The following is a 24,672-nucleotide window of genomic DNA, read 5'->3' as shown; positions in this document are numbered from 1 at the left end:
AGGGAAAAGGAATAGGGCTCTGGAATAAAACACTGAAAATAATGTGAGGTTTAGAAGATCTTATAGGTTGTGTTCTATGAGTTAATAATTTGTACCTTTATTTAACTAGGCAAGTAAGTTAAGAACAAATTCTTATTTACAATGACGGCCTAGGAACAGTGGGTTAAACTGCCTTGTTCAGGAGGCAGAACGATAACACTTCTCACCTTGTCAGCTCGGTGATTTGAACCTGCAACTTTTGTTTACTGGCCCAGCGCGTTAACCACTAGGCTACCTGCCTCTCCCCCTAACCACTAGGCTGCCTGCCTTTCCCCCTAACCACTAGGCTACCTGCCTCTCCCTCTAACCACTAGGCTACCTGCCTCTCCCTCTAACCACTAGGCTACCTGCCTCCTCTACACTCTAACCACTAGGCTACCTGCCTCTAACCACTAGGCTACCTGCCTCTAACCACTAGGCTGCCTGCCTCTAACCACTAGGCTACCTGCCTCTAACCACTAGGGTACCTGCCTCTAATCACTAGGCTACCTGCCTCTAACCACTATTCTACCTGCCTCCCCCTCTAACCACTAGGCTGCCTGCCTATAACCACTAGGCTACCTACTCTAACCACTAGGCTGCCTACTCTAACCACTAGGCTACCTGCCTCTAACCACTAGGCTACCTGCCTCTAACCACTAGGCTACCTGCCTCCCCCTCTAACCACTAGGCTGCCTGCCTCTAACCACTAGGCTGCCTGTCTCTAACCACTAGGCTACCTGCCTCTAACCACTAGGCTACCTACTCTAACCACTAGGCTGCCTACTCTAACCACTAGGCTACCTGCCTCTAACCACTAGGCTACCTGCCTCTAACCACTAGGCTACCTACTCTAACCACTAGGCTACCTACTCTAACCACTAGGCTACCCTGCCCCCTCTACACTCTAACCACTAGGCTACCCTGCCTCCTCTACGCTCTAACCACTAGGCTACCCTGCCACCTCTACACTCTAACCACTAGGCTACCTGCCTCCTCTACACTCTAACCACTAGGCTACCCTGCCTCCTCTACACGCTAACCACTAGGCTACCTGCCACCTCTACACTCTAACCACTAGGCTACCTACTCTAACCACTAGGCTACCTACCGCCTCTACGCTCTAACCACTAGGCTACCTGCCTCCTCTACACTCTAACCACTAGGCTACCCTGCCTCCTCTACACTCTAACCACTAGGCTACCCTGCCGCCTCTACACTCTAACCACTAGGCTACCCTGCCGCCTCTACACTCTAACCACTAGGCTACCCTGCCTCCTCTACACTCTAACCACTAGGCTACCCTGCCGCCTCTACACTCTAACCACTAGGCTACCTGCCCGCCTCTACACTCTAACCACTAGGCTACCCTGCCGCCTCTACACTCTAACCACTAGGCTACCCTGCCTCCTCTACACTCTAACCACTAGGCTACCTTCCACCTCTACACTCTAACCACTAGGCTACCTACCGCCTCTACACTCTAACCACTAGGCCATTCATCACCTTTACGTTTTGTTCTATGAGATAATATCAGTCAGTTAACATGATCTGTATGAATTATAAAGCCTTTATGTACTTAAAAAAAAAATATATATATATATTATTATTACATAAATTCTTAAAAATTCACAAAAAGTAACTGGTGAAGATGATGTCATAGAACAAAACGTATCAGATCTCCTCGTTTACAACAGACCTTGTTTTCGGACTTTGTCCAAAAACCTCCATAAATTCTCCCCATAGGCTTTGGCCAACAAACCATGTCAGAGTTAGTGCCTACAAAAAGACGCCGTTCCCTCTATTCAGGAAGTTTATTTATGTCGTCCCACTGCACGAGTGCCAGGGAAGGAGAGGGGTGTGTGATGGGTGTGTCGTAGACACACACACACGCGCACGCACACACACACAGCTCCCTCATCCGTACACACACACACACGCATGCACACACACGCACGCACGCACGCACACACACACACACACACACACAACTCCCTCATCCGTACACACACGCACAACTCCCTCATCCGTACACGCACACACACAACTCCCTCATCCGTACACGCACACACACAACTCCCTCATCCGTACACACACACGCACATCCCATCTCCTTGAGTGAGAACACACCACAGTGATTTACATCAGAATGGAGAGAGTAGCATCTGTTGCACCATGTGTCTCTCTGGCGGTAAGATGGAGATCATGAGACTATACGAGCCAACGTGTCAACGCCTCCGCTGAAACAAAGGCCTAACTTTAGCACTGCTGCTGTTTGGATTGGTTAAGCCTTGCCACTTGGTATGTGTGTGTGTGGTAGAGCAAAGCAAGCATGAACAAAAGGAACAGATTGACACCAGATATATACGGACGGCTGGTTTTAGATAGTAACTTCGCTGGCTGTGTGTTTAAAAATAAAAATACAAAAAACACAACGATCATAACACATTTACTACATGTTGACATCATGAGTTAACACATTTACTACATGTTGACATCATGAGTTAACACATTTACTACATGTTGACATCATGAGTTAACACATTTACTACATGTTGACATCATGAGTTAACACATTTACTACATGTTGACATCATGAGTTAACACATTTACTACATGTTGACATCATGAGTTAACACATTTACTACATGTTGACATCATGAGTTAACACATTTACTACATGTTGACATCATGAGTTAACACATTTACTACATGTTGACATCATGAGTTAACACATTTACTACATGTTGACATCATGAGTTAACACATTTACTACATGTTGACATCATGAGTTAACACATTTACTACATGTTGACATCATGAGTTAACACATTTACTACATGTTGACATCATGAGTTAACACATTTACTACATGTTGACATCATGAGTTAACACATTTACTACATGTTGACATCATGAGTTAACACATTTACTACATGTTGACATATGAGTTAACACATTTACTACATGTTGACATCATGAGTTAACACATTTACTACATGTTGACATCATGAGTTAACACATTTACTACATGTTGACATCATGAGTTAACACATTTACTACATGTTGACATCATGAGTTAACACATTTACTACATGTTGACATCATGAGTTAACACATTTACTACATGTTGACATCATGAGTTAACACATTTACTACATGTTGACATCATGAGTTAACACATTTACTACATGTTGACATCATGAGTTAACACATTTACTACATTTTGACATCATGAGTTAACACATTTACTACATGTTGACATCATGAGTTAACACATTTACTACATGTTGACATCATGAGTTAACACATTTACTACATGTTGACATCATGAGTTAACACATTTACTACATGTTGACATCATGAGTTAACACATTTACTACATGTTGACATCATGAGTTAACACATTTACTACATGTTGACATCATGAGTTAACACATTTACTACATGTTGACATCATGAGTTAACACATTTACTACATGTTGACATCATGAGTTAACACATTTACTACATGTTGACATCATGAGTTAACACATTTACTACATGTTGACATCATGAGTTAACACATTTACTACATGTTGACATCATGAGTTAACACATTTACTACATGTTGACATCATGAGTTAACACATTTACTACATGTTGACATATGAGTTAACACATTTACTACATGTTGACATCATGAGTTAACACATTTACTACATGTTGACATCATGAGTTAACACATTTACTACATGTTGACATCATGAGTTAACACATTTACTACATGTTGACATCATGAGTTAACACATTTACTACATGTTGACATCATGAGTTAACACATTTACTACATGTTGACATCATGAGTTAACACATTTACTACATGTTGACATCATGAGTTAACACATTTACTACATGTTGACATCATGAGTTAACACATTTACTACATGTTGACATCATGAGTTAACACATTTACTACATGTTGACATCATGAGTTAACACATTTACTACATGTTGACATCATGAGTTAACACATTTACTACATGTTGACATCATGAGTTAACACATTTACTACATGTTGACATCATGAGTTAACACATTTACTACATGTTGACATCATGAGTTAACACATTTACTACATGTTGACATCATGAGTTAACACATTTACTACATGTTGACATCTTTATTTAACACATTTACTACATGTTGACATCATGAGTTAACACATTTACTACATGTTGACATCTTTATTTAACCAGGCAAATCCAAACTAATTCCTACGCACAAATAGAAACGACTGTCTGGTTTATAAACAGCAGTAGCCTAGTGGTTAGAGTGTAGAGGAGGCAGGGTAGCCTAGTGGTTAGAGTGTAGAGGTGGCAGGTAGCCTAGTGGTTAGAGTGTAGAGGAGGCAGGTAGCCTAGTGGTTAGAGTGTAGAGGCGGCAGGGTAGTCTAGTGGTTAGAGTGTAGAGGAGCCAGGGTAGCCTAGTGGTTAGAGTGTAGAGGAGGCAGGTAGTCTAGTGGTTAGAGTGTAGAGGTGGCAGGGTAGCCTAGTGGTTAGAGTGTAGAGGAGGCAGGTAGCCTAGTGGTTATCCATGACTTAAAAATAACCATGTGTTTCCTATCCTAAAGCCAATCTGTTCCCAGTCATTCCTTGGCACTACCCTCCGCCCAGTCATTACCACACGCCACCTGATGACACGAGTCGTGTGGCAAGTCTTAAAGAACTAGGGTACTTTCTCGCCACAGGGAAACAACCGATTCAATTTAATTTATTTTTTAAATTATTTAACTAGGCAAGTCAGTTAAGAACAAATTCTTATTTACAATGACGGCCTAGGAACAGTGGGTTAACTGCCTGTTCAGGGGCAGAACGACAGATTTGTACCTTGGCAGCTCGGGGGTTTGAACTGGCTAGTCCAACACTCTAACCACTAGGCTACCCTGCCGCCCCTCCACTCTAACCACTAGGCTACCCTGCCGCCTCTACACTCTAACCACTAGGCTACCTACCGCCCCTCCACTCTAACCACTAGGCTACCCTGCCGCCCCTCCACTCTAACCACTAGTCTACCCTGCCTCCTCTACACTCTAACCACTAGTCTACCCTGCCTCCTCTACACTCTAACCACTAGTCTACCCTGCCTCCTCTACACTCTAACCACTAGTCTACCCTGCCTCCTCTACACTCTAACCACTAGTCTACCCTGCCTCCTCTACACTCTAACCACTAGTCTACCCTGCCTCCTCTACACTCTAACCACTAGACTACCCTGCCGCCCCTATCCTTGTCATAGGCCATGATATGGAAGTAAAAGGGTAGTGACATGTTTTAGGTAGTGATTAGTGACGTACTACAATCCCACATGACAAAAACAAATGTTTTATACAGTTTACTATACAATTCTGTAGAATAATATATGAAACACTGTAGAATCCCTCAATCATGTGTAGTACTTAATATAGAATGCTGTAGTATACTATAGTAAATATACTAGTATTTAGTAGTACTAGTATTCACTACTACAGAAATGTCCCCGATAACACCACAGTCTGCGAAAACATTTTTTAACTATAGTGAATACTACCCTGCACATTCTCATCTCCTATATACCTATCTATCTATCTACCTCACTATCTACCTATCTATCCCACTACCTACCTACCTACCTACCTAACTACCTCACTACCTACCTACCTCACTACCTACCTACCTCACTAACTACCTACCTCACTACCTACCTACCTCACTACCTACCTATCTATCCCACTACCTACCTACCTACCTAACTACCTACCTCACTACCTACCTACCTACCTCACTACCTACCTACCTCACTACCTGCCTATCTATCCCACTACCTACCTACCTCACTACCTACCTACCTCACTACCTACCTACCTACCTCACTAACTACCTATCTACCTCACTACCTACCTACCTCACTACCTACCTACCTCACTACCTGCCTATCTATCCCACTACCTACCTACCTCACTACCTACCTACCTCACTACCTACCTATCTATCTACCTCACTACCTACCTACCTCACTACCTACCTCACTACCTACTTTCCTACCTCACTACCTACTTTCCTACCTCACTACCTACCTACCTCACTACCTACCTACCTACCTCACTACCTACCTACCTCACTACCTGCCTATCTATCCCACTACCTACCTACCTTACTACCTACCTACCTCACTACCTACCTACCTACCTCACTACCTACCTTACTACCTACCTACCTCACTACCTACCTACCTACCTCACTACCTACTTTCCTACCTCACTACCTACCTACCTCACTACCTACCTACCTCACTACCTACCTACCTACCTCACTACCTACCTACAGGTCATGGAAAATGTGCTCTCTTTGTATTTCTCCAGTAGGTATCCTGAAGGAAAAAGACCTCACTTCTATGTAAAAGATGATAGAACAAAAGCTACAGTAATTACCGCAGTATACACTACTATTTGTTTTACTCAAGTATTTATACTATAGTAAATTGTAAATACTACAGTATTCACTGTAGTGTTTTTTTTTTGCAGACTTCAGTCACTGACGGTGAGACCATCAGTTATCCTGGGCTGTAAAACAGTACACAGGAAATCCTATTCCCACGCCTCAGGCCTGGGTGGAGTCATGCAGGGAGAGAGAGGTTTGGCCCTAAACAGAGTGTACACAGTGGCAGAATATCTGACCACTGTGACTGACCCAAAATTAATAAAAGCGTTGATGTACAGACTCAGTGAGCGTAGCCTTGCTATTGAGAGGCAGCTGAAGGCAGACCTGGCTCTCAAGAGAAGACAGGCTATGTGCTCACTGCCCACAAAATGAGGTGGAAACTGAGCTGCACTTCCTAACATCCTGCCAAATGTATGACCATATTAATGCATCCCAAATCAACTAGCCAAACCGCACATCCCCTTTTTAAAAAACGAGAAAAAAAAGTGGAAATAATATTTTGTCTATTATAAGACGCCATAGCCAGTATACACTTCCTCAACATAGTCTAAATTAATCTAAGATTACTCAAGAAATCTGTCATTCATTTTTGACGTTTTTGCCAAAAGAGATCTTAGTTACCTCTAACTCTAACTAAGATGTTTGGTGCAGTGTTTTTCAATAGTAATAAAAAATGTGGATTGAAACCAGTCTCTCGTTGAACGACAAAGACTTTCTTGTAGAATCCCTACTGTTGACCAATCACCGATAAAAAGGGACGTAGTTTGCCTCCATAAAGAAAAATGCTGTGTCCCCGAACAGTGAAAATCACCCGAAGTCCAACATGAAGAAAAACGTCACAAAATGTCGTCATAATATATGCAAACGCCTTTAGAGACACATTCCCCCTCAGATTATTACACAGAGACACAAAGAACACGAAAACAAATCCAATGTTGATTAACTCCCGTATCAGCCGAAATACCAGCGTGCCATCACAACAGCAAGATTTGTGAAATGGGCAACCGGTGAATTTTAATTTATGGGCTTTATTGGCATGGGAAACATATATGTTTATATTGCCAAAGCAAGTGAAATAGATCATAAACATTAAACAGTAAACGTTACGCTTACAAAAGTTCCCAGAATAATAAAAAAGACATTTCAAAATGATTGGTCAACAGTAGGGATTCTCCAAGAAAGTGAAGAACAAACACCGTTGTAAAGTCCCTGGAAATGAAAGAGAGGAGAAGATATACAACACTGTATATAGACATAATGACATTTTGAAATGTCTTTATTTTTCTGGGAACTTTTGTAAGCGTAATGTTCACTGTTTCATGTTTATGATCTATTTCACTTGCTTTGGCAATAATAAACATATATGTTTTCCCATGCCAATAAAGCCCATACATTAAAATTGAAATTGAGAGAGCGAAGCGAGATGAGGGGGAGAGAATAGGGACGAGAAGGAGATTCTTGGAGGAGCCTAAAATAAACAGAACCCCCACCCCCCTCCTCCTCCCTTAGTTAAACAATCTAAAGCATGAAGAATGTCACTCACCTACAGCATTAAGAAATAGAATCGGAGATTAAGAACTAGATATCGTTGGTTCACCGGCTGAAGTCTGGGCTGAGGGCTAAAGGAAACCTATCTAGGGGCTATCTATCTATATTGATTATTTATTTTATTTTACTAAACCTTGTAGACTTAACAGGTTAAGCAAAGGCCATGGAAGGGACCCTGATGAGGAGGTAAATAAAAACAAACCACCTAGGTAGTAATGAAAACGATATCATGTTAGAAAACAGGTCCCGTTATAAAATACATTCTGCGCGTTAGTGAGGAAAACACTCTTAAATACAGCAACAATACCATCAACCTGTTTCCGCATAGCCAGTCATTGCAGTAGACAGAAGAAGTGACTGTTGTGTGTTTTAGTCAAATCACACTAGCATAGCATACAACCTACCTAGGTCCCATGGGTTGACCAGTGGCTCCCAACAAGGGATCCTAGGACCCCTGGGGGTACTTAGTCTACCCACAGGGGTAATTGAGAAGACTCAAGAGACCCTAGGTTTACTAGAAAAATGCACAAGAGGGGGTACTTCATGGGTACTCACTCTGGGCAGAGGGAAAGAAATCAGTTGGTGGTACACTGAAAACCACTGGGTTTGACAACGATTTTTTTTTTTTTTCATTTATTAGGCTACAAATCTATTCCGTATATTCATCAAAGCACAGAGAATGAATCCAAATAAACCCCTATAGCGCTTGAATCTCAACAAAACTCACAAGTCAGACGCAGTAAAAAAAAAGAACGCAAAATACATCCCCCCCAGAAGCAGCAACCTACAGAGTAGACTGCACACATCGCCGTCCTCTCAGAGCGCACAGAACACCTAGGCATACTGTGATAGTCATTCAATACGGGGCGAAATTATTCTCAAACTAAACTCTAAAGCAAATGGATAAAATCCCAATATTTACACCAAAGTAGACCATAAAAAGGAAAATATCTCACCTCAGAATAAGTAACTGCAGAATCCTCAATATATCTTTCCCACTAGAATAAAGCGAGCACTTTCTCCAACGAAACCTGTGAGCTTCTACTGATATTCAGCCGCAGGTTTCCTTACATTCAGCATTTTCTCTTACAGATCACGAGTTGAAGGAACGTGGTGTTCACGGTTTTTACAAGGCTTGACGGAGTTCTTGGTATAACACACAATCATCCACAGTCATATTGCAGCGAGACTGCGCAGCGGAGATCCTCACTCCAAACGTGTTGACTTGTTTGAGCTGGAGAAACCGGGAAAGTCGACTAATGACTTGACGATACCGCAGGCCAGCCAATCAGAGACGAGAACGAGCTTGGGGCACTCGCTCGCTTGTCAATGAGCAAGTTCGTTTTGCATAGCCCTGTGCCCCGGGTGTGAGGAGTGTGTACATTTTAGACCTTTCCATTGGTCCTCAAGTGAACTCTTTACTCACCCGGGGCAATGGTCCATGCAAAACGAGCGCTCTTTTGCAATTTTACGCATCATGATATGCGATAATAAATGAGAAAATCCTTGAACACACGCATGTCATTACCATTGTAGGGATCCAATAATAAACTGTCGTGAATGGTGTCTCAAAGCAATGTTTTCTGGGGACTAAACAGTTGTGACATTCATTCATTGTTGAAATAATTTTATGTGAAAATTGTTGAAACAAGCACCCGTAGGCCTATACGCAAAATATAGTTTAGTGTCATTTATCCAAACATGAATAACGAAGCATTTCAGGCACTTTTGTGCGTCCTAGCCTATGGGATTTACAGATGGCATGACAGGCTGTTTACTAACCATGGGTTATTACTACCGTGCAGACATTTTGGTAAATGTATTAAAAATAGAAAACAGAAGCACCTTATTTACATAAGTATTCAGACCCTTTGCTATGAGACTCGAAATTCAGCTCAGGTGCATCCTGTTTCCATTGATCATCCTTGAGATGTTTCTACAACTTGATTGGAGTCCAACATGTGGTAAATTCAAATGATTGGACAGGATTTGGAAAGACACACACCTGTCTATATAAGGTCCCACAGTTGACAGTGCATGTCAGAGCAAAAACCAAGCCATGAGGTTGAAGGAATTGTCCGTAGAGCTACGAGACAGGATTGTGTCGGGGCACAAGAAGGAGTTTGGATCCACCAAGACTCTTCCTAGAGATGGCCGCCCGGCCAAACTGAGCAATCCGGGGGAGAAGGGCCTTGGTCAGGGAGGTGACCAAGAACCTGATGGTCACTCTGACAGAGCTCTAGGTGTTCCTCTGTGTAGATGAGAGAACCTTCCAGAAGGACAACCATCTCTGCAGCACTCCACCAAGCAGGCCATTATGGTAGAGTGGACTGGGAGACTAGTCAGGATCGAGGAAAAGATGAACGGAGCAAAGTACAGAGAGATCCTTGATGAAAACCTGCTACAGAGCTCTCAGAACCTCAGACTGGGACGAAGGTTCACCTTCAAACAAGACAACGACCCTAAGCACACAGCCAAGACAACGCAATAGTGGCTTCGGTACAATTCTCTGATTGTCCATTGAGCGGCCCAGCCAGAGCCCAGACATCTCTGGAGAGACCTGAAAATAGCTGTGCAGCAACGCTCCCCATCCAACCCGACAGAGCTTGAGAGGATCTGCAGAGAAGAATGGGAGAAACTCCCCACATACAGGTGTGCCAAGCTTGTAGCGTCATTACCCAAGAAGACTTTTAGTTCAGTAATTAATTCAACCATTTAAAAAACAAAACAAGCACACATAAAACCTAAAAGCCATTCGTTCACATTAATAAAATCATGGAGGATAACACACAATAAAGTCTGGGACTTATTTCCATTGTGGTCCTCTTGAGACAAGATGGCTGAACAAGATACAACACAGTATGGCAGTGAAATAATCCAACAAAAACAGTTGTTTTCACACGTAGTTCTACCTCCTGTGCCTGGGCTTTTGGACCGGACTGTATACTACGTTCCATCGTTCTTCCTGCGTAAAGTTAAGACCTTAAATCTGCCGCCACACTGGCACGTTGAGAACGGATACCAAGTTAGAAATGGGATGAATTATTTTCTCATTGGTCAAGTGTGCGTGCTGCTCTTTTCTCATTGGTCAAGTGTGCGTGCTGCTCTTTTCTCATTGGTCAAGTGTGGTTGCTGCTCTTTTCTCATTGGTCAAGTGTACGTGCTGCTCTTTTCTCATTGGTCAGTGTGCGTGCTGCTCTTTTCTAATTGGCTAACATATCTGTTGGTCCGTCAAAAGTTACATTCATACAAACTTCTTTTGTCCGTGAAAATGGATGGACATTTTCTGGTTGAATCATCATCTCTGCTGCCCACCAACGTATTTCTCCCATTGAGAGCATTAGTCATTCAGATAAGTTGGTCCTCCTCACAACCACCAGGATGTGGGTGAACGTAAAGATGTACTCCAGCGATTGTTGAACTTTTCCTGTTGAAAAGCGATATCCCAAGTATAAATACAGTAAAGTACACACACTTAAAAGGGTAACAAACATTTTTCTGAGACAAATCGTGTTTTTTTTTTTTTTTTTTTTTTTTTTAGACAACTGCAAAGTTTAAGGAGTTGGTTTGATGGGAAGTTGTGATGTCATCAGCCTCCCCTTGCTTGAGGAACAAAAGAGGAAAGCCCCCCCCCCCCCCCCCCCTACTTGCGCTATGTTATGACTAACCTGGACCGCCTATTGAGATGCGTCTTTTGTTCAGTAGATCAGGTGTTAAATGACATGAAAAGGGAGACTGGACTGTCACTTTTTAATATGAATAATTCAGGACAAATAGGAAAACACTCAGTTAAAAAAAAATACAAGATCAGTCAAATCTCTTGTGATTTCGTGGCAGTGCAGCAGGGTGGCCTAGTGGTTAGAGTGTAGAGGTGGCAGGGTAGCCTAGTGGTTAGAGTGTGAGAGGTGGGGCGGCAGGTAGCCTAGTGGTTAGAGTGTTGGACTAGTAACCGAAAGGTTGCAAGTTCGAATCCCCTGAGCTGACAAGGTACAAATCTGTCACTCTGCCCCTGACTAGACCGTCATTGAAAATTAACTAACTTCCCTATTTAAATAAATACATTTCCAATACATCTCCCAGAGTGCCCGAGTTGACAGTGAGTTGACCTCAACCCTCCAACGTTTCATTCTTGTAGTAGTTTCAGCCCTGTAGTAAATAGCTAACCTCCCCTCACACCCACCTGCCTATTCAACTAGCCATCAACATGTCTATTTACCATGAGAAATGCTGCAGTAGCCCTGATGATGATATTGACAGTAGCCCTGATGATGATGACAGTGACTTCCTAAAACAGGGTGTCTGAGAAGACCGATAGACCTTTTCAACAGGAACACCCATACATACTTGGGGTGTGTTCATTAGGCATCAAACGAAACCAAAACTGTCAGCAAAGTAAACAGAACAGATGAGTTTCCGTACACCAGATGAAGAGAACCAAATCGAACACCTTCACCGAAAAAATGTATTGTAAAAAAAAAAAGGTTGAGAGAATATATAGTAATAATAATATAATAATAATACTGAATTTCAGTTGTTTCACTCAGACCACTGAACCCTTAATGTCAGAGTTAATTAAACAATTAACAAAAAAAACAATTAACAAATTAACAAACACATTTTTTTTATTTCATGTAGGCCAAACACTCCAGCAAGAAGTTAAACATACATTCTGAAAGGCATGGAGTTCTCACACACACACACCCCAGGTCTGTGCCCCAGGTCTGTATCCAACCCTTTCTTCTATAAGGCCTCTGATTCCATCTGGTCTCTGTCCTCAGTTCCATCATCATGTCTGGTGATGGTCGAGGCCCCGGCAACAGCCCCACCTAACGCCTCCACCCTGCTACACTGGTGGCAACAGCTGCAGCTGTGATGTGGTGTCTGCTTCTGTCTCTGCTGGTTCTGGGCCAGGCCACTGAGGAGCGTCAGTACCCTGATCTCATGCGCCATACGGGCCTTCTCCCTCCGGTCCTCCCTGTCCGCCGCCTCCCTCTGCCTCATCTCCTCTCTCTCCAGCCACTGAGAGAGCAAGTCCTGCTGCCAGCGAGCCTGACAAAGAGACACAGAGAGAGAAAGAGAGTGAGAGAGTTTAGACACTGAGTTTTCTACCAAAAGCATGATGATGTACAGTTTATATTAGGTACACGTATCTAGTACCGGGTCGGACCCTCTATCTACAGAACGGCCTGAATTCTTCGGGCATGGAAACATTGCTCAATTGGTATCAAGGGACCTAACGTGTGCCAGGAAAACATTCTCCCACACCAGTACACCACCAGCCTACTACTGTTGTTCTAGTTACAGAAAGTTAGATTACACAACATTCGGAGATAAATATAGATAGATATAAATCTCTCTCAACGTTGACTTAACGGCGCCACTTTACCACCAGAGTAGGGCTGTAGTTTTAATACGATTTTTTGATGCGAAGGCGGAGCCAGTGAATAGACATCACCGATATTTAATAAGCTTTCGTATTGGCCACACGGCCTTCGTCAAGAGTTCTGACGAAAATACTTATTTTCCACCATAATTTGCAAATAAATTCTGTAAAAATCCTACAATGTGATTTTCTGGATTCTTTTTTCTCATTTTGTCTGTCATAGTTGAAGTGTACCTATGATGAACATTACAGGCCTCTCTCATCTTTTTAAGTGGGAGAACTTGCACAATTGGTGGCTGACTAAATACTTTTTTGCCCCACTGTAGGTAATAGGGTATTCCTGATAAACTATGGGACTACATAGGTAATAGGGTATTCCTGATAAACTATGGGACTACATAGGTAATAGGGTATTCCCTATAAACTATGGGACTACATAGGTAATAGGGTATTCCCTATAAACTATGGGACTACATAGGTAATAGGGTATTCCTGATAAACTATGGGACTACATAGGTAATAGGGTATTCCCTATAAACTATGGGACTACATAGGTAATAGGGTATTCCCTATAAACTATGGGACTACATAGGTAATAGGGTATTCCCTATAAACTATGGGACTACATAGGTAATAGGGTATTCCTGATAAACTATGGGACTACATAGGTAATAGGGTATTCCCTATAAACTATGGGACTACATAGGTAATAGGGTATTCCTGATAAACTATGGGACTACATAGGTAATAGGGTATTCCCTATAAACTATGGGACTACAGGGTGTCATTTGGGACACAACACATATAGGGTGCGTTCAGAAAGTATTCAGACCCCTTGGACTTTCTCCACATTTTGATACGTTACAGACTTATTCGAAAAATGATTAAATGTATCGGCTTCCTCATCAATCTACACACAATAACAAAGCAAAAAAAAAGGGTTTTTAGAAATGTTTGCAAAAAAATATAAAAATACATTACTGAAATATCACTTTTACATAAGTATTCAGACCCTTTACGCAGTACTTTGTCGAAGCACCTTTGGCAGCGATTACATCCTCCAGTCTTCTTGGGTAATGACGCTGCAAGCTTGGCACATCTGTATTTGGGGAGTTTCTCCCATTCTTCTCTGCAGATCCTCTCAAGCTCTGTCAAATAGCTGCACAGCTATTTTTCAGGTCACTCTCGAGCTGGTTTTCATCAATGATCTCTCTGTACTCCCAGTCCCAGTCCCTGCCGCTGAAAAACATCCCCACAGCATGATGCTGCCACCACCATGCTTCACCGTAGGGATGGTGCCAGGTTTCCTCCAGACGTGACGCTTGGCATTCAGGCCAAAGAGTTCAATCTTGGTTTCATCAGACCAGAGAATCTTGTGTCTTATGGTCTGATAGTCTTTAGGTGCCTTTTGGAAAACTAATAGGGATGTCATGCCTTTTACTGAGGAGTGGCTTCTGTCTGGCCACTACCATAAAGGCCTGATTGGTGGAGTGCTGCAGAGATGGTTGTCCTTCTGGAAGGTTCTCCCATCTCCAAAGAGGAACTCTGGAGCTCTGTCAGAGTGACCATTTGGTTCTTGGTCACCGTCTAGACCAAGGCTCTTCTTCCTCAATTGCTCAGTTTGGCCGGACGGCCAGCTCTAGGAAGAGTCTTGATGGTTCTAAACTTCTTCCATTTAAGAATGATGGAGGCCCCTGTATTCTTGGGGACCTTCAATGCTACAGAAATGTTTTGGTAGTCTTCCCCAGATCTGTGCCTCGGCACAATCCTCTCTCGGAACTCTACGGACAATTCCTTCAACCTCGTGGCTTGGATTTTTGCTCTGACATGCACTGCCAACTGTGGGACCTTATATAGACAGGTGTGTGCCTTCCCAAACTCAAGGAGGATCAATGGAAACAGGATGCACCTGAGCTCAATTTCGATTCTCATAGCAAAGAATCTGAATACTTAAATAAGGTGTTATTTTTTTTGTCATTATGGGGTATTGTGATGTCATTATGTGGTATTGTGATGTCATTATGGGGTATCGTGTGTAGATTGATGAGGATTATATTTGATCCATTTTAGAACAAGGCTGTAACGTAACAAAATGTGGAAAAAGTCAAGGGGTCTGAATACTTTCTGAATGCCCTGTTTAGATACACATATCTATCTATTCGTCTCTGACCTGCTCCTGCCTCTGGCCCTCCAGCTGTACCATCAGACCCCGGGACTCTGAGACCAGCCTCTGGAAGCAGTCTGCCAAGTGCTTCAACACAGGCTCTAGGGGCTGGGTGGAGGGAATGGTGATACCACTGCCGAGGTTGGGGCAATGGTCTGGGGGTGGAGAAAAATGGGAAGCAGGCTGGGGTGGTGGCGGTGTTGACCTGGAGCTGCGGTCATCCTCCAATGGATGAACTGCAATGCAAGAGATTAAATAGATTAATTAATCAGATATTCTGATTTCGATAAAGTTTTATTACCACAACATTGCCCAATTTGTTCAACACTTTTTTGGTTACTACATGATTCCATATGTTTTATTTCATAGATTTGATGTCTTCACTATTATTCTACAATGTAGAATCAACAGTTTACCCAAATTGCAAGGTTATTACAGTAAATGAAAACAGAAACGAAAATAAAAACGAAAATTGGAAAAACAATTTAGCAAAATAAAAATATATATAAAAAAAAAAACACTTGAAAAAAAAACTACTGAAACTAATATTTTGGACTGCAAAAAAAAATAGAAACAAATTGTTTAGTTTTTCTTAGTCTAAAAACTTTCGGCAAATATCAAAAAGTTTAAGGTTCTGAATCTGGCGGGTAAATGTTGCCAGGAAATGGCGATGTTTCAAATAGGCCTAGCTTGTGCATCACTATCACCAGCTAACAGGGAAGAAATCCGAAGACGAGCACGGCGCGTGACTGTGCCAAGCTAGAACAGCTTGTGAAGTTGTTGGAGCCGTTTACAATCCACATTGACCAACTTCAAACTGACAGCCAGTTGTGTGTCTGATGTGGTGCCGTGCCTTCTCATCCTTGAGGCATTCAACTACTGTTGCAAAAAAGAGGTCCTTTTGAAGTCACTGTGTGAGCGCTTCACATGCGATATGGCCTCACATTTTTTTTTAAAGCTTATGGCCATTCACAATATACATCTACATAATAGTGTTAAACAAATCAAAATATATTTATATATTTTAGATTCTTCAAAGTAGCCACCCTTTGCCTTGATGACAGCTTTGGACACTCTGGGCATTCTATCAACCAGCTTCACCTGGAATGCTTGTCCAACGGTCTTGAAGAAGTTCCCACATATGCTGAGCACTTGTTAGCTGCTTTTTCTTCACTCTGCGGTCCAACTCATCCCAAACCATCACAATTGGGTTGAGGTCAGGTGATTGTGGAGGCCAGGTCATCTGATGCAGCACTCTATCACTCTCTTTCTTGTTCACATAGCCCTTACACAGCCTGGATGTGTGTGGGGTCATTGGGACAAATGATAGTGGGACTAAGTGCAAACCAGATGGGATGGCGTATCGATGCAGAATGCTGTGGTAGCTATGCTGGTTACGTGTGCCTTGAATTATAAATAAATCACAGACAGTGTCACCAGCAAAGCACCCCCACACCTCCTCCTCCATGCTTCACGTGAGAACCACACATGCAGAGATCATCCGTTCACCTACTCTGCGACTCACAAAGACACAGCGGTTGGAACCAAGACTCATCAGACCAAAGCAAAGAAAAAAAAAAGTCCACAGGCCCAGTGCTTCGTGTTTCTTGGCACAAGCAAGTCTCTTTTTCTTATTGGTGTCCTTTAGTAGTGGTTTCTTTGCAGAAATTCAACCACGAAAGGCCTGATTCACAGAAGTTGAGATGTCTGTAACTTGAACTCTGTGAAGCATTTATTTGGGCTGCAATTTCTGAGGCTGGTAACTCTAATGAACTTATCCTCTGCAGCAGAGCTAACTCTGGGTGGTCCTTTCTTGTGGCGGTCCTCACGAGAGCCAGTTTCATCATAGCGCTGGATGGTTTTGGTAACTTGAAGAAACTTTAAAAGTCCTTCATTTTCCAGATTGACTGACTTTCATGTCTTAAAGTAATGATGGACTGTCGTTTCTCTTTGCTTATTTGAGCTGTTCTTGCCATAATATGGACTTGGTCTTTAACCAAATAGGGCTATCTTCTGTATATCACCCCTACCTTGTCAAAACACAACTGACTGGCTCAAACACATTAAGAAGGAAAGAAATTCCACAAATTAACTTTTAACAAGGCACACCTGTTAATTGAAATGCATTCCAGGTGACTACCTCATGAAGCTGGTTGAGAGAATGCCAAGTGTGAGCAAAGCTGTCGTCAAGGCAAAGGGCGGCTACTTTGAAAAAATCTCAAATCTAAAATATATTTTAATTTGTTTAACACTTTTTGGGTTACTACATGATTCCATATGTGTTATTTCATCGTTTTGATGTCTTCACTATTATTCTACAATTTAGAAAATAGTAAAAAAATAAAAATAAGAACCCTGGAATGAGTAGATGTGTCCAAACATTTACATAAAGTGTAGTAGAATTGCATGAAAAGGGTTTATAAAAAGGCTAACATTTTCCTGTCCAAAGAAAGGAGAAGAAATGTGATAAAGCCTATATCTTAGGCCTAGTCTAAAAAATGGACCTATTCTATTGGTCAGCTTGTCATTCTGTGCGAGAAAGAAATAGCCTATTCCAAACAAACTCTGGGATATACAACCAGTAGCCTACGGCTACATCCCCCCCAAAATTAAAAGCGATGAGGCAGATCAGAAGTTTAACATTTTTGATAAACTATTATTATATGGTTAGAGCGTAGGGGCGGCAGGTAAACTAGTGGTTAGAGTGTTGGGGCGGCAGGTAAACTAGTGGTTAGAGCGTAGGGGCGGCAGGTAAACTAGTGGTTAGAGTGTAGGGGCGGCAGGTAACATAGCGGTTAGAGCGTAGGGGCGGCAGGTAAACTAGTGGTTAGAGTGTAGAGGCGGCAGGTAACCTAGCGATTAGAGTGTAGAGGCGGCAGGTAGCCTAGTGGTTAGAACGTTGGACTAGTAACCGAAAGGTTGCAAGATTGAATCCCCGAGCCGACAAGGTAACAATCTGTCGTTCTGCCCCTGAACAACGACGCACCAAGTCTGGAACCAGCAGGACCCCCAAGCCATAATAGTTAACCTCAAAAGCCAGGGAAAATGCAGAGCGCCAAATTCAAATAAATTACTATAAAAATCAAACGTTCATTAAATCACACATGCAAGATAGCAAATTAAAGCTACACTCGTTGTGAATCCAGCCAACATGTCAGTTTTCAAAAAGGCTTTTCAGCGAAAGCAAACGATGCTATTTTCTGGGGATAGCACCTCTGTAAACAAAGAGAGAAAACATATTTCAACCCTGCAGGCGCGACACAAAACGCAGAAATAAAAATATAATTATAACCTTTGACGAGCTTCTTCTGTTGTCCATAAACATCACAAATGGTCCGTTTGTTCGATTAACTCCGTCGATGTCCATTTATTTGGCGCGTTTGATCCAGAAAAACATTGGTTTCAACTTGAGCAACAATAAAACACTGGTTCCAACTTGAACAATGTGACTACAAAATATCTCAAAAGTTACCTGCAAACTTTGCCAAAACACTTCAAACTACTTTTGTAATACAACTTTAGGTATTTTTTTTACGTAAATAATCGATAAAATTGAAGACGGGATGATCTGTGTTCAATACAGGAAGAAGACAAACTGAAGCATGCTTTCTGGTCACGCGCCTCTATCTAACAGTACACTTCAAGTGACCCTCGTTCAAGATGGCCGTACTTCTTCATTACACAAAGGAAAAACCTCAACCAATTACCAGACTGTTGACATCCAGTGGAAGCGATATGAACTGCAAGAAGGTCCCTTAGAAATCTGGATTCCCAATGAAAACCCATTGAAAAGAAAGTGACCTCAACAACAAAAAAATCTGAATGGTTTGTCGTCGGGGTTTGGCCAGCTAAATAAGTTCTGTTATACTCACAGACATGATTCAAACAGTTTTAGAAACTTCAGATTGTTTTCTACCAAAATATACTAATAATATGCATATCTTATCTTCTGGGGATGAGTAGCAGGCAGTTGAATTTGGGCATGCATTTCATCCAGACGTGAAAATACTGCCCCGTAAACAAAAGGTTAAACAAATATCGGCATTGATCCTTTTTGCACTAACATGTAATGACTCATCACTGCTGCTACTGTTTATCATCGGTCCTAGTTGTATGTACATATCTACCTCAATTACCTCGTACCCCCCGCACACTCGGAGCGGCAGGGAGCCTAGCGGTTAGAGCGTTGGGCCAGTAACCGAAAGGTTGCAAGAACCAAATCCCTGACTAGGTAAAAGACGGCATCCCCGGCCGCGTCCTCAGAGCATGCGGACTCTCCTTCACTGCAGCCAACGTGAGTAAGACATTTAAACGTGTTAACCCTCGCAAGGCTGCAGGCCCAGACGGCATCCCCAGCCGCGCCCTCGGAGCATGCGAAGAACCAGCTGGCTGGTGTGTTTACGGACATATTCAATCAATCCTTATCCCAGTCTGCTGTTCCCACATGCTTCAAGAGGGCCACCATTGTTCCTGTTCCCAAGAAAGCTAAGGTAACTGAGCTAAACGACTACCACCCCGTAGCACTCACTTCCGTCATCATGAAGTGCTTTGAGAGACTAGTCAAGGCCCATATCACCTCCACCCTACCTGACACCCTAGACCCACTCCAATTAGCTTACCGCCCCAATAGGTCCACAGACGATGCAATCGCAACCACACTGCACTAACCCATCTGGACAAGAGGAATACCTATGTGAGAATGCTGTTCATCGACTACAGCTCAGCATTTAACACTATAGTACCCTCCAAACGCGTTATCAAGCTCGAGACCCTGGGTCTTGACCCCGCCCTGTGCAACTTGGTACTGGACTTCCTGATGGGCCGCCCCCAGGTGGTGAGGGTAGGTAACAACATCTCCACCCCGCTGATCCTCAACACTGGGGCCCCACAAGGGTGCGTTCTGAGCTCTCTCCTGTACTCCCTGTTCACCCACGACTGCGTGGCCATGCACGCCTCCAACTCAATCATCAAGTTTGCAGACGACACTACAGTGGTAGGCTTGATTACCAACAATGACGAGATGACCTACAGGGAGGAGGTGAGGGCCCTCGGAGTGTGGTGTCAGGAAAATAACCTCACACTCAATGTCAACAAAACAAAGGAGATAATTGTGGACTTCAGGAAACAGCAGAGGGAGCACCCCCCTATCCACATCGACGGCACAGTAGTAGAGAGGGTAGTAAGTTTCAAGTTCCTTGGCATACACATCACAGACAAACTGAATTGGTCCATCCACACAGACAGCATCGTGAAGAAGGCGCAGCAGCGCCTCTTCAACCTCAGGAGGCTGAAGAAATTCGGCTTGTCACCAAAAGCACTCATAATCGAGAGCATCCTGTCGGGCTGTATCACCGCCTGGTACGGCAACTGCTCCGCCCACAACCGTAAGGCTCTCCAGAGGGTAGTGAGGTCTGCACAACGCATCACCGGGGGAAAACTACCTGCCCTCCAGGACACCTACACCCCCCGATGTCACAGGAAGGCCATAAAGATCATTAAGGACAACAACCACCCGAGCCACTGCCTGTTCATCCCGCTATCATCCAGAAGGCGAGGTCAGTACAGGTGCATCAAAGCTGGGACTGAGAGACTGAAAAACAGCTTCTATCTCAAGGCCATCAGACTGTTAAACAGCCACCACTAACATTGAGTGGCTGCTGCCAACATACTGACTCAACTCCAGCCACTTTAATAATGGAAAAATTTATGTAAGAACTGTATCACTAGCCACTTTAAACAATGCCACTTAATATAATGTTTACATACCCTACATTACTCATCTCATATGTATATACTGTACTCGATACCATCTACTGCATCTTGCCTATGCCGTTCTGTACCATCACTCATTCATATATCTTTATGTACATATTCTTCATCCCTTTACACTTGTGTGTATAAGGTAATTGTTGTGAAATTGTTAAGTTAGATTACTCGTTGGATATTACTGCATTGTCGGAACTAGAAGCACAAGCATTTCGCTACACTCGCATTAACATCTGCTAACCATGTGTATATGACAAATAAAATTGGATTTATTAACATCTTGCTGAGTCTACCTTTGATGATATAATGATAATCAGTGGCATTGATAGCAGAAAGTGAGTCAGACAGAGAGTAGAGTACATACCAGCAGGTTCATGATAGTCGTTGCTGTGCTCTAGAAAAGCATCATGGCGTCTTCCACCCGGGCCAACCAGTGACCGAGTGGTGATTCCAACATCGTTGAACTCGTAGTCGTCTGTGTCGTCTGCCTCCCTGTCCTCCTCCACCTTCATCTCAGACACCATATACCGTGACTTCCGTCCTGCCGTCCCCTCAGGAGATACAAAATTGCATCCTCCTCCTAGTCTTCCAATCCCTTCAGATCCCAAATAGCGCCCTGTTTCTGCGATCAATTCAGACCCAAAATGGCACCCTCCTAATAATCCTCCTATGCCTTCAGGAGATCCAAAATGCCGCCCTCCTCCAGTCCCTTCCATAGCGCGATTTCTCCCCAGCACAGCATCCATCTCAGAGTAGTACCTGAAACTGCAGGGTTGGGAGTCATCCACGCTCATCAGCAGCTTGGCTCTGACATAGTTGGCCTTGAGGGTCTTGACGCGGAGCCGGCACTGGTGGGGACTGCGGGAGAAGCCCAAGTCACACATGCGGGCTGAGAGGTGTTTGAAAACATGGCGGTTACGGACATTCTCCGCCAGGCTCTTCTGCACTCGCTCGTCACTCCAGGCACACAGCAACACCTGGGTCTCTTCCACTGTCCAGTTGACGGAGCGCTCGGCCTCTCGCTTTCCTGCAGGAAAGAGTACAGTTACAGTACGGCAAATGTTCAAAACAAGATGGCCGACTGACTGTGGTAACACCTTATCGCCATGTACAGTAGCTAGGTTTATAGAGTAGAGACTGGTACAGTGGTACTAGCTGATATGACTAGATTTGTTGCCCTGAACCAAATGACACTGAATTACAGGAAACAGGTGCGTCTTAATTCCTGGCTACAAAAGTGTGAAGCATGCAGACTGCTGATGGTGCTTAGCTATAAAGTATCTGGAATATCTCACAATTCTGCTAGAATGTTTGGCAACAATATCGTACTAGTTATCACTTGACTGTTGTCAAAAAAAAATGTTGGAGTACCTAGCTAGTAGGCTAGCTAGTTAGCTACTAAGCAAGAGTCCAGATAAGTTTCGGTTTCCAAACCAGTCTGCTTTGCGACATAGCTATCTAACATCAAAACGGGCATTATCAAGTCTAAAAATAATTTTAAAAACATGAGCATTTTTTTAATAGCAAAGTGAAATCGAAGCATTGCCAGGATGTGTAGCTAAGCTTTTGCTTACTTTGGCTAGCTTCAACACGTTACGAATGAGATGCATGCAGCGTTAACAACCAAATGTGTAAAACGTTTTAAAAAAAAACATACAGCACCTTTTTTCAGAAACTTACTTTTAGTAGAAGTTGTCACCGAATTAGTAGAGTTGATAATTGGAGGATTCATTCTTTTTAAATATATATTTTTTGTTGCTTTCAATTTGTAATAAACATCCACAGATAACGGTGTGATTTCCTCTTCCGGTTTCAGAGTCTTGTTTGCGTGACGTCACCACGAGACAAGGAGGAGTCCGTTTCCTTCTTTTTTTTGCAGTGGCGTAAACAAACTGAAAACTACAATTGAAATAGAATATAGAATGCAATATAAAAAAATACCACATTAAATGTTCCCAAGTAAAATATGTGATCAAGAAAAAAATTAAGATTATTATTATTTTTTTTTTTTTTTTGATAAGACAAAACGTTTTTACTCATCATGAATTTATCAAAATGTCTGTCTCTCTCCTTTGAGATGAGAAAGAGGAACAAGACAATGTGAGAACAGTGTGTCTTGTAAAGGAGGAGGAGGTGAAAGCTCTTCTGAGATTCCCAATACTGTGTTTGGCAGTGTGCATTCTGCAATGTATATATAACATTTGAGTCATTTAGCAGACACTCTTATCCACAGCGACTCAGCCATAGCCATTTTGTAAACACAGCAATGCAGAACCAAAGTGTGAGAGATTGGCTGTGACTAATACTGCATAGTAGTGATAGCTTCATTAAAAATGGATAGAGGACACAACTTAGATGTAACGGTGTTGTTTTAGCATGGACATCGCCATTGAGCGCTTCCACCATTTTAAAGTAGTCAACTGGGTGGGAATTCCAACTTCATTGGCTGATCTCTCCAGATGACCCTTGTGGGGGTCATGTCCAACCGGGTCATCAGGAGGGAACAGCCAATTGTGAAGAAGAACATTTGCTAGCTACATTGCCTCAATGGCCTTGAACGCACTGACGGAATTAAATAGAGATGTTTCTTCTATTCATCTCTATGGATAGCCTGCAGCATAGTGATCACACACACACACACACACACACACACACACACACACACACACACACACACACACACACACACACACACACACACACACACACACACACACCACTGTCCCCTGCATATTAGCTACTGGTTCTCGTCTCCTCTTTCTGTGCTCACTGACCTTCTGACCTTCTCCTCATGCCAGGGAGAGATATACAACCAGTCTCTCTGTCTCTTCCTTCTCCCTCTGAGTGTGTGTGTGTGTGTGTTCATGCATGATATACAACCTGTCTGCTCAGTAAGGGGAGAATACATCCCATAATTCCCATCCCTTCTCCCCTGCCCTAGCCAGACATTATTACAAGCCTATACTTGTTATTTATTACAGTAATATATTATCACAAGCTCAGCCTGTCCCTGGGAAGTCACGCTTTTAGCAAGATCACTGTTCCTGTCCCATGATCTTAAAAGAGAGAATCCGGAGGTAAAAACCTTGAATCTTAAAAGATCCTCACCATTACGTTCTGGTGGTAACACAGTCTTTACCTGCTTTTTTCCCATGGCAAAACTAAGTGTTACGGTACTCTCTTACAACACAATTCCTATTTTAACCTATTTAACCACTATTTAATCACTATTAAATCAATTTAGCCAGTATTCTAACCTATTTATCCACTATGCTAACCTATTTAACCACTATTTAGTCACTATTAAATCAATTTAGCCACTATTCTAACCTATT

The 24,672-nt window shown here is 42.7% G+C and overlaps 2 protein-coding genes across 3 annotated transcripts in view; both read right to left on the bottom strand.

Annotated features, from left to right (window-relative positions):
• LOC139411868 (ras-GEF domain-containing family member 1B-A-like) overlaps positions 1 to 24,672 on the bottom strand; it is a 130,379-nt gene that overhangs the window by 39,646 nt on the left and 66,061 nt on the right. The window contains exon 1 of one of the 2 annotated variants that reach the window (XM_071158616.1): positions 8,981 to 9,260. The exons of the other annotated variant lie outside the window; for it this stretch is intronic. The gene's annotated coding sequence lies outside the window, so the exon portion shown is untranslated. Of the gene's footprint in view, positions 1 to 8,980; positions 9,261 to 24,672 lie in introns of those variants that run through there. 2 annotated transcript variants of the gene reach the window in all.
• Positions 12,629 to 23,157, bottom strand: LOC139411866 (uncharacterized). The gene is made up of 4 exons (XM_071158614.1): positions 23,018 to 23,157; positions 21,702 to 22,364; positions 15,578 to 15,807; positions 12,629 to 13,073 (listed from the first exon to the last, which is right to left on the bottom strand). Exons 1-4 carry the CDS (start codon positions 23,067 to 23,069, stop codon positions 12,765 to 12,767), a joined length of 1,254 nt encoding a protein of 417 aa, XP_071014715.1. The 5' UTR covers positions 23,070 to 23,157; the 3' UTR covers positions 12,629 to 12,764.

The sequence above is a fragment of the Oncorhynchus clarkii genome, chromosome 6 (assembly GCF_045791955.1).
Source record: "Oncorhynchus clarkii lewisi isolate Uvic-CL-2024 chromosome 6, UVic_Ocla_1.0, whole genome shotgun sequence".
Taxonomy (NCBI): domain Eukaryota; kingdom Metazoa; phylum Chordata; class Actinopteri; order Salmoniformes; family Salmonidae; genus Oncorhynchus; species Oncorhynchus clarkii.
This window is presented reverse-complemented; position numbering and strand designations above follow the sequence as displayed.

Excerpts from the sequence above, each read along its gene's own strand:
- LOC139411866 (XM_071158614.1), bottom strand. The coding sequence starts at position 23,069 with ATGAATCCTCCAATTATCAACTCTACTAATTCGGTGACAACTTCTACT. Across the intron at positions 22,365-23,017 it reads GGTGACAACTTCTACTAAAA|GAAAGCGAGAGGCCGAGCGC; the intron begins GTAAGTTTCTGA and ends TCTTTCCTGCAG. Across the intron at positions 15,808-21,701 it reads CGACTATCATGAACCTGCTG|TTCATCCATTGGAGGATGAC; the intron begins GTATGTACTCTA and ends CTTGCATTGCAG.